This window comes from Carlito syrichta, unplaced genomic scaffold (genome assembly GCF_000164805.1).
Source record: "Carlito syrichta isolate Samal-C Ts95f unplaced genomic scaffold, Tarsius_syrichta-2.0.1 Scaffold309885, whole genome shotgun sequence".
Classification (NCBI taxonomy): Eukaryota; Metazoa; Chordata; class Mammalia; order Primates; family Tarsiidae; genus Carlito; species Carlito syrichta.
Window position 1 is genome coordinate 434648 of NW_007253981.1, and position 10589 is coordinate 445236.

General features: G+C 45.4%; 2 protein-coding genes across 3 annotated transcripts in view; one reads left to right on the forward strand and one right to left on the reverse strand.

Moving 5' to 3' along the window:
* PRKAR2A (protein kinase cAMP-dependent type II regulatory subunit alpha) overlaps positions 1-10589 on the forward strand; it is a 139069-nt gene that overhangs the window by 98799 nt on the left and 29681 nt on the right. The gene's annotated exons all lie outside the window — the stretch shown is intronic.
* On the reverse strand, positions 7951-8656 carry LOC110596550 (histone H2B type 1-M-like). Its single transcript, XM_021717631.1, has 2 exons — positions 8393-8656; positions 7951-8079 (listed from the first exon to the last, which is right to left on the reverse strand). The coding sequence occupies exons 1-2, from the start codon at positions 8654-8656 to the stop codon at positions 7951-7953; spliced, it is 393 nt and encodes a 130-aa protein (XP_021573306.1).

Genomic DNA, 10589 nt, shown 5'->3' on the forward strand with positions numbered 1-10589 from the left:
CAATTCACTCACCTCAGCCTCCCAAAGGCGCGGGATTACAGGCTGAGCCACCGAGCCTGGCTCTTAAAATATTTTTTAAAAAATATATGTAATAAAAAAATTAGCTGGATGTGGTAGCTGTGCCTGTAGTTCTCGCTACTTGGAAGGCTGAGGCAGAAGGATCACCAGAGCCCAGCAGGTCAATGCTGGAGTGACTGTGAGTGTGCCACTGCAATCCAGCCTGGGTGACAAAGTGAGACTCCAACTAAAGAATATAAATAAATAAATATATATATATATTAATTGTAGAGACCAGATATCACTATGTTACCCAGGCTGCTCTCATACTCCTGGTCTCAAGTAATCTACCTTGGCTTCCCAAAGTGCTCGAATTACTTGCTTGAGCCACCACATCTATCCCCTTCTTTTACTTCTTCCCAAGTGGGGCCTTCCTTGATCCTATGGGCACGTCATTCTGTTCTATAAAGTCAGTTAGTTACCTGACTTGTTTTCAGCACACAAAATTAGGCAGTGCTCAGCCCATTTGTAGAGCACAGAGCAGGAGGCTAGCCAGGCTGGAGTATGAAACCAGAGGGACTGGAAGCTACCCTAGACACCAGGAAAGCCAGCAGGACTCTTCATCAATCTATCCTGACAGGATAGAAGAATGAACACTTGTTAATCAGCTCTTGGGGAAGACAATTGAAACAGAAGGTAGCAGCCAAATCCCTCATAGCTTTCTTGGACATGGGCTCATTCCTTCTTCCCTCTGCAGAAACACTAAGTTGTGTACTCTGCTGGAGGCCAGGATCCAGCCATTTGCTTTCCAGCCATTCCCTTTCTGGCTAGGTCCCCTAACCCCAGAAGGAGGGGACAAGGGTGTGCAGTTGTTTTTTGTCTAGTAAACAGATAATCCCAGCACTTAGTGAGGCCAAGGTAAGAGGATTGCCTGAGCCCATGGGTTTGAGACTAGCCTGGGCAACTTGGCGAAACCTCATCTCTACAATAAAAAAATTAGCTGGGCATGGTGATGCGTGGCTAAAGTTCCAGCTACTTAGAAGGCCGAGATGGAAGGATCGCCTAAGCCCAGCAGGTCAAGGCTGCGGTGGCTGGGAGCATGCCACTGCCCTCCAGCCTGGGTGAGAGAGACTCCAACTTCAAAAAAAAAAAAAAAAAACATAAAAAGGAGGAAGAGCTGAAGTCCAGACCCACGAGATAAGCAAGCCACCACTTAACAGTAAAATATCCAATCATTGCCAAACCGTACATTTTCATTCAAAAACTGCTTGTGTGGGCATGCAGGAACACCTGCAGTACACACTCCTGTGTCTGCTGTGAGCCGAGTCTTGTGGGCAGACAGGGAAGAGGCCTTTGAGACATTTAAGCATCAAACCTGCTGCAGTTTGCTTCTTTGGCCAGCAGGGGCCAAGCTGTCCTCACGCTTCCTCAGGTTCCCAGTGTCCTGTCCCAGGACTGTGCAGCCAGGCCCCTATGCCCAGTGAGAAATGAGGCCACGTGCAGGCCCAGGGCCCCCACTTGCTTCCCAAGTCTCGGCCTGGGCCCAGACCAGGGGCTTTTTCCCAGGCAGCTGCAGCCTTGGCGTTTAAGTTCAGAGAGCTTGTGACCTCAGATCCTGAGCCTGGGGTGCCACCCCTACATTGGTCTCTACCTCAGAAGTCAAGATGATTCCACCCAGCTGGCAGTTCTTGGCTAAGGAAAGCCAGACAAGGAAGGGTTGGGGCCCTGGTCCTAAGTCTCAGTTTGTGACTCTGTAAGGAGGCAGCAGACTTATGGGAAGGTGTTCACTCCCACTGCCCATGGATTTGCCTGCAGACCCTCACCTATGTAAAAATAGGGAGGCTGGGGTCCAGGCGCTGGTGTGGTCTCTGCTCTTGTACTCACTTCAGGCTTCCTATCTCCAGCTTACAGAAAAGCAGTACCCACTCCCTGATACAGAGCTGGTCTTACAACTGAAAATGGGAGGGCTTCCCTCACCAGTAACTGGTTCAAGGACCAGGTTCATACCATGCAGGCAAGGGCAGATTAAGAGTGTGGGAGTGGGGCCTGCTGAAACCAGCGGGCTTTCAGCACAATGGGAATATCTCAGTGGGCCCTCTGGGCTCTGCACTGCCTAGATGTGCTGGGGACAGGGTGTGTGTGTCCAGGATGTACTAGGAACCACCTCCATCCTGCCCCTGTGGAATCCTTTACTTAGTAATTTTCCTGCCTTTTGTTCTGGAAAAAAAATGTTAGGAGTGATTTGCAATCAGCACCTCCCTGCACAGCCGACGTCCTAGGGCTGTGGGTGCTGGTGGAAGTCACTGAAGACCTGAGTAACACCCCTGCCCCCGTGGGAACATCCAGTCCTCCAGTGCTGGGGCCCTGGGTGGACTCCAAGCCAGAGGGGGTTGGGGTGAGCAAGAATGGCCTACTGAGTTGAAGAAATAGGCAAGAAGGGGGTTCCGATATTATCTGATCCCAAAACAACTCTACCCACCCCCAGGCCCAGACTCAGAGCCATGTGGAAGGAACAGAGATGGTCAGGAGAGGGCAATCGCCCCTTCCCCCCACTACACACAACCTGGTGCTCCCCAGCTATCATCTGGACCACAGAAGCGCCCCCAATCTCCTCATCAGACTCTCACCCCCTTTGCCTTTGGACATCCTCACTGGGGATCTGCCACCCATCCCTGCCAGGGCCTGGAGGTGAGGTCTCTACAGTGCTTACTGTCTTGACCTAGGTCCGTCTCCTCTGATCTCTTGTGTCCCTGGCCCCTCAGCAATGATTTGCCATGGATCAGAAACTCTCAGCTCCCTCTTTGCCCCCACCATCCTCCTCTAGCTTCTGCCCCATTTTGAGACCTGTCTGTGGTTGCCATTCCCCTTCTTCACCTCTCATTCTTGCCACGATGCAGTCTCCAGTGACTTCCACTGACAGATCAATGCACATCTGACTCTCTGGATTCTCAGCAGAATTCACTATGGTAGACTCCTGTCGCCTGCTTCAAGGACCACCATATCAGGAATCATTCAGCCCTCCTGGTTTTCTTCCACCCCTGGTGGCCATTCTCACCTCTTGTACCAGCAGTGACTTTACATAGTTAAATGCTGGAGTGGAGTTGGGCATGGAGGCTTGTGCCCATAATCCAGCTACTAAGGAGGTTGAGGCAGGAGGATCACTTGAGCCAAGGAGTTTGAGGTTACAATGAGCTATGACTGTGCCACCGTACTCTAGCCTGGGCTTTTAAAGAGTGAGACCCTATCTCCAAAAATTCCAAACAAATAGGCCAGGAAAGGTGGCTCACGCCTATGGTCACAGCACTTTGGGAGGCCGAGGTGAGAGGATTGCCTGAGCCCACAGGTTCAAGACCAGCCTGGGCAACTTGGAGACACCTCATCTCTATGATAAATCAAAAAATTAGTTGGGCGTGATGGGCTGTGCCTGTAGTTCCAGCTACTTGGAAGGCTGAGGCAGAAGGGTCTCAGAGTCTTTTTTTTTTTTTTTTAAGTTGGAGTCTCACTCTGTCGCCCAGACTGGAGTGCTCTGGCACACTCACAGCCACCGCAGCCTTGACCTGCCAAGCTCAGGTGATCCTTCTACCTCAGCCTTCCAAGTAGTTGGAACTATAGGCATGTGCCACCATGCCCGACTAAGAGTCTTATTTTTGAAATGCAAATTTTGCCATATCAGCCCCTGCCTAACATACTTGAACAGAGTGTAAGTTCATACCACCCTGCAAAGGCATAAGTGGTCTAGGCCAGGGCCTATCATTCCTTCATTCCAACTACTGAGAACCTTCTGCAGATTTTGCCTTGTTGGTTTTTTTGTTATTTTTTTAAATTTAGTTTTTAAGAGTGTGGAACATAGCAAATACAGAAAAGTGCGTAAAACAAAGACATTCTGCTCAATAATTTATCACAGGCCAAACCCGGATGAAGAACGTTGCCAGTGCCCTGCAGCCTCCTTGTGACCTACCAGTCACCCCTCCTTGCCTAATTCTGAGTTTTAAGGTTATCACTTCCTTAATTTTCTTTTTTTAATTTTTTAATTTTAAATATGTGGAGTACAATTCAGAATTAGGTATACAGATATTCATTATGCAGGTATCCTTGTTGAGGCGGTGTTCCCCCTACCCCTGTGGTTTCCCACTACTGCGAATCCCAACCCCACCCTCCCTTGGCAGTTTCCCACTACTGCCAATCCCTTTCTTATAGTATTATGATAGTTGTTCAAGGTCTGCTTATGAATAGAACACGTGATCCTCAGTTCTTTGTTTCTGTGATAGATCACTGAGTATTATAGCCTCTAAGTTCATCCAAGTTGCTGCAAATTTCATAATTTTGTCCCTTTTTTGGAGTTGGAGTCTCACTCTGTCACCCAGGCTGGAGTGTAGTAGCACCCTCACAAACCACCGCAGGGTTGACCTGCTGGGCTCAGGTGATCCTTCTGCCTCGGCCTTCCAAGTAGCTGGAACTACAGATGCACACCACCACACCTGGCTAGTTTTTTTTTGTGATTTATTGTAGAGACGAAGTCTCACCAAGTTGCCCAGGCTGGTCTCAAATCTCCAGGCTCAGGCAGTCCTCTCATCTTGGCCTCCCAAAGTGCTGGGATTATAGGCTGAGCCACCATGCCTGGCCCCAGTCCTCTTTTGATGGGCAGCATGGTTGGTTTTTAATTTTCTTGATCCTTCTATCACCTAAGGATGCCTCTCTAAAGGATTTATTTCTTCATACTGTTAAATATTGACCTATACTTCAATGCATAAGGGAGAACCCATCCTAACTGCTGTTTTTTGGTTCAGCTTTTTCACTTTTCCTTTTTTGCTTATCCCACCTCTTCCTTCTACTGCCATCACTCTCTGCAACCCATGTTTACAAGATATATATTCCCTATTTCTCTTCTTGCTTATATAATCAGAAAAATATCAATACATGTTCACACAGTTCCTTTGCCTTTGTTGTACACATTTAGATTATTTTATACACACTTTTCTTACTCATTCCAACTTTGTGGCAGGCCCTCCAAATCTAGTGGTATTATCCTAATTCCTTCTTTTTGGTGATGATATAAAACCTGTCCACAAATTTTTGTTTGTTTTTTGAATCAGGGTTTTACTCTGTCCCCCAGGCTGGATTGGAGTGGCATGATCATAGCTCATCACAGCCTTGACCTCCTGGACTCAGGCAACCCTGCCACATCAGCCTCCCAAGTAGCTGGACTACAGGTGCACACCACCATGTCTGCCTAATTTTGGGGAGGGGTGGTTTGTAGAGAAGGTCTCATTATGCTGCTCAGGCTGGTCTTGAACTTCAAGGCTCAAGCAATCCTTCCTCTAGCCTCCCAAAGTGCTGAAATTACAGGCGTGAGCCACTGCACCCAGCCACAGTTTTTTTTAAAAAGTATTATTTATTATAGAGATGTGGGGTACAATTCAGAGTTAGGTATATAAACATTGATTATGCAGGTACCCTTGCACAGTTTTTTACCCTTTCCCACAAAAGGTAGAATCGAATTTCCCAATCCTTAAATATGGGGTGACCTTAGTGGCTTTGCTTCTGTTGAATAGAATGATGACAAAAATGACACTGTGTGATTTTTTAAAAATTATTATAAAATTGTGGGGTACAATTCAGGGTTAGGTATACAAACGTTGATTATGCATGTACCCTTGTTGATGATGTATGCCCCTCCCTCCCCTAGCAATTTCCCTCAACTGCCAATCCTACCCCCCCCTCCCCTGACAGTTTACCACTAGTGCCAATCCCTTTCTTATAGTATTAAAATTGTTCAAGGTCCACTTATGAGTGAGAACATATGGTACTCTGTTCTTTGTTTCTGTGATAGATCACTGAGTATGATCGACCCTAAATCCATCCAAGTTGCTGCAAAGTCCATATGTTAGTCCTTCTTTATGGCTGCATAATATTCCATTGTGTATATGTACCACATTTTTTAATCTAGTCCAGCTTCGATGGGCAACATGGTTTGTTCCATGTTTTTGCTATTGTGAATAGAGCTGCAACAAACATAACGTGTGCAGGTATCTTTTTTGTAGAATGATTTGAGTTCCCAATAGGGGAATTGCTGGGTCATATGGAAGGTCAATTTCTAGTTCTTTCAGAAATCGCCACACTGTCTTCCAAAGAGTTTGCACTAGTTTGCTTTCCCACCAGCAGTGTAGAAGCATTCCTTTTTCTCCGCATCCTCGCCAGCATCTGTTGTTGTATGTTTTATTAATGATGGCCATTCTTACGGGGATTAGGTGGTATCTCAGTGTGGTTTTGATTTGCATTTCTCTGATGATGAGTGAGGCTGAGCACTTTTTCATGTGTCTGTTGGGTGCCCATATGTCTTCTTTTGAGAGGTGTCTATTCATGTCTTTTGCCCACTTTTTTTTTTTTTTTGAGTTGTCTCACTCTGTCACCCAGACTGGAGTGTAGTGGCCGTTCCCGGCCACCGCAACCTCTACCTGCTGGGCTACGGCAATCCTTCCGCCTCAGCCTTCCAAGTAGCTGGAACTACAAGCGCGCACTACCATGCCCGGCTCATTTTGATTTATTGTAGAGATGAGGTCTTACCAAGTTGCCCAGGCGGGTCTTGAACCCACGGGCTCAGGCAATCTACTCATCTCAGCCTCCCAAAGGCGTGGGATTACAGGTTGAGCTATCGAGCCCGGCTTTGCCCACTTTTTAATGGGGCTGTTTGTTTTTTTCCTTTCAGCGTGTTTGAGTTCCTTGTAGATCCTAGATGTTAGACCTTTGTCAGATATACAGTTGGCAAATGTATTTTCCCTTTCTGTGGGCAGTCTCCCTACTCTCTTGATGGTTTCTTTTGCTTTGCAGAAGCTCGTTAGTTTGATGAGGTTCCACTCATCTATCTTATTTCTTAAGATATGGGCGTTTAGGGTTCGGAATAGGAATTGGTTGCCAGTTCCAATTTTCATAAGGGTGTCTCCTGCGTTTTCTAAGATTCTTACAGTTTGAGGTTTTACATTTAGGTCTTTGATCCATTTAGAATTAATTTTTGTATAGGGTAATAGGTAGGGATCCTGTTCAAATCTTCTTCATAAGATGAGCCAGTTTTCCCAGCATCATTTACTGAATAGGTCCCCAGTGGTTGTTGTTGGAGACTTTGTCAAAGATGAGTTGGTTGAGAAATTGAGGCTTTGCTTCTGAAATCTATATCCTGTTCCATTGGTCTATGTGCCTGTTCTTGTACCAATACCAGGCTGTTTTGATTACTGTAGCCTTATAGTATAGTTTGAAGTCTGGAAGTGTGATATCTCCTGCTTTGTTTCTTTTGCTAAGGATTGTTTTGGCTATTCGTGGTCGTTTATGTTTCCATATAAATTTCTGTATTGTCATTTCCAGGTCTGAGAAGAATGATGTTGGTAACTAATGGGTATTGCATTGAATCTGTAGATTGCCCTTGGTAGGATGGAAATTTTAACAATGTTGATTCTTCCTATCCATGAGCATGGAATATTTTTCCATTTGTTTGTGTCTTCTTGGATTTCCTTGAGCAGTGTTTTATAGTTTTCATTGTAAAGGTCTTTCACTTCTCTGGTTAGGAAGATGGCGAGGTATTTCTTTTTTGTGTGTGGCTATTGTGAATGGGATTGGGCTTTTAATTTGGGTCTCTGCCTGCTTGTTGTTGGTGTATAGGAATGCAATCGTCTTTTGCACATTTATTTTGTACCCTGAGACTCTGCCAAAGTCCTTTATCAGTGAAAGCAGGTTTTTGACAGATTCTCTTGGATTTTCAAGGTACAGGATAATATCATCAGCAAAGAGGAATAACTTGACTTCCTCTTTTCCTATTTGGATACCCCTGATTTCCTTCTCTTATCTAATTGTCAGAGCTAGGACTTCCAACACAAGGTTGAACAAGAGGGGTGAGAGTGGGCAGCCTTGTCTTGTTCCAGTTTTCAGGGGAAATGTTTCCAGTTTCTGTCCATTTAGCAATGACTAACTCAACTTAGAGCTGGTATATTTGGTGATGGCCTTGGTGCCCTCAGACACAGCGTGCTTGGCCAGCTCCCCAGACAGCAATAGGCACACGGCTGTCTGGATCTCCCCGGAAGTGATGGTCAAGCGCTTGTTTTTTTTTTTATTTGTAATTTTTTAATTTTTTTTTGAGTTGGAGTCTCACTCTGTCGCCCAGACTGGAGGGCAGTGGCCGCTCCCAGCCACCGCAGCCTCCACCTGCTGCGCTCCGGCGATCCTTCTGCCTCAGCCTTCCAAGTAGCTGGAACTACAGGCGCTCTACCACGCCTGGCTGATTTTTTGATTTATTGTAGAGATGAGGTCTCACCAAGTTGCCCGGGTGGGTCTCGAACCTGTGGGCTCAGGCAATCCACTCACCTCAGCCTCCCAAGGCATGGGATTACAGGCTGAGCCACCAAACGACTGAGCGCTTGTTGTAATGTGCCAAACGCGATGCCTCGCCCGCAATGCGCTCAAAGACGTTGTTGATGAAAGAGTTCATGATGCCCATAGCTTTAGACGAAATGGCAGAGTCGAGATGGACCTGCTTCAGCACCTTGAACACATAGACGGAGTAGCTTTCCTTGCGACTGTGCTTACGCTTCTTGCCGTCCTTCTTCTGCACCTTATTGATGGCCTTCTTGGATCCCTTTTTAGGGGCTGGAGCTGATTTCACTGGTTCAGGCATGGTGCAAACAAAAAAGGCAAGGTGAAAATAAACCCACTGTGTGACTTCTGAGTCTAGGTTAGAACAGGTGATAGAGGGCTGGGCACAGTAATTCACTCTTGTAATCCCAATACTTTGGGAGGCCAAGACAGGCGAATACCTTGAGCACAGGAGTTTGAAACCAGCCAAGGCAACGTAACGAAACCTCGTCTCTACAAAAAATAGACAAATTAGTCAAGCGAGACCCTGTTGTTAAAATAAATAAATAGATAAAAAGCCAGACACAAAAGAATACATATTTATATGATTCCATTTATATGAAGTTTTAAAATAAGTGAGATTTATCTGTGGCAACAGAAGTCAGAATGGTAATTACCTCTGCCAGAGAGGTAGTAACTGGAAGGGTACCAGGTCACCATTGGGGTGAAAAGTGGTTAGCACTGAGCAAATCAGTAGCCTTCTGCTAAAGACCTTTCCTAGGAAGGGACACAGCTGAGAGTTGAGATTTGGATCATACACAACATCATGAATTTTTTTTTTTTTGAGTAGGAGTCTCACTCTGTCACCCAGACTGGAGTGCAGTGGCCGCTCCCGGCCACCGCAGCCTCGACCTGCTGGGCTCCGGCGATCCTTCGGCTCAGCCTTCCAAGTAGCTGGAACTACAGGCGCACGCTACCACGCCCGGCTCATTTTTTGATGTATTGTAGAGATGAGGTCTCGCCAAGTTGCCCAGGCGAACCTCGAACAACATCATGAATTTAGTATGACTTTCCATTTGTTCATATCTTATCCTTTAACAATATTTTATTGATATCATGTTTTTTGATAAGATTTTATAGGTGAAACATGGTATAGTTCCTATGTATATATATACTTTTTGTGTGTGTGTCAGGGTCTTACTCTCTTGTCCAGCTTGGAGTGCAGTGGCATGATCATGGCTAGCCACAGCCTCTATCTCCTAGACTCAGGCAGTCCTTCTGCCTCAGCCTCCCGAGTAGCTGGGACTACAAGGGTGTATCACCACACCTGGCTAATTTTTTTATTTTTTGTAGAGACAGGACCTCGCTATGTTGCCCAGGCTGGTCTCAAACTACTGGGCTCAAGTATTCCTCCCGCCTCAGCCTCCCAAAGTGCTGGGATTACAGGTGTGAGTCACTGCACCTGAATTTACTTTTCTTTTTTGTATTCTTTTTAATTTAATTTTATTCTTCATGCTCTCCATGATGCAATTTTTCTTAATATTTTATAGTTTTGTTGTTAATTAAATATTTTTCTCATTAGGAGATTATTTCTCATCAGAGGCTAATTTTTTTCATTAAGGGATAACCCTCACCCTAACCTATTATTTTTAAAATTGTTGCAAATGCTATTTTTTTTTTTTTTTTTTTTTAGTAGGAGTCTCTGTTGCCCAGGCTGGATGGAGTGCAGTGGCATGCTTGCAGCCACCCCAGCATAGGCCTGGTGGGCTCAGGCAATCCTTCTGCCTCAGCCTTCCAAGTAGCTGGAACTACAAGTGTGTACTACCATGCCTGGCTAAATTTTTTTTTTTTTTTTTTTTTGAGTTGAATTCTCACTCTGTTGCCTAAACTGGAATGCAACTTTACCATTGATTGAAGACTGCATTCTTGATGACACATTGCAACAGCGAATCAGCTGTGACACTACTGAGTATAATTTGCCCAATTCAGCATACTGATATTTAATTGGAGGACCTGGACCTTCATCCAAAGACACAAGCATAAAGGTAGCAGGTACACTCAATTTCAGAAGCTGTGTTTTCTCTGCCACACCTACAACGAAAGAATGAAAAAGGAGAGAAGCAGGAAAAGGGTCAGAAAAATTAGGACGGCAAAGGCTCTGTGAATAAAAAAGGTAACTATACAAAATATTTTCCATTTAACCAGAATAGAAAACTTACCCACTGAGTATAATAAAGTACTAAAATTGTTAAAAA

Coding starts and splice junctions, on each gene's coding strand:
- LOC110596550 (XM_021717631.1), bottom strand. CDS start 8,656: ATGCCTGAACCAGTGAAATCAGCTCCAGCCCCTAAAAAGGGATCCAAG. Junction 8,080..8,392: donor CACATTACAACAAGCGCTCA/GTCGTTTGGTGG, acceptor AAAAAAAACAAG/CGCTTGACCATCACTTCCGG.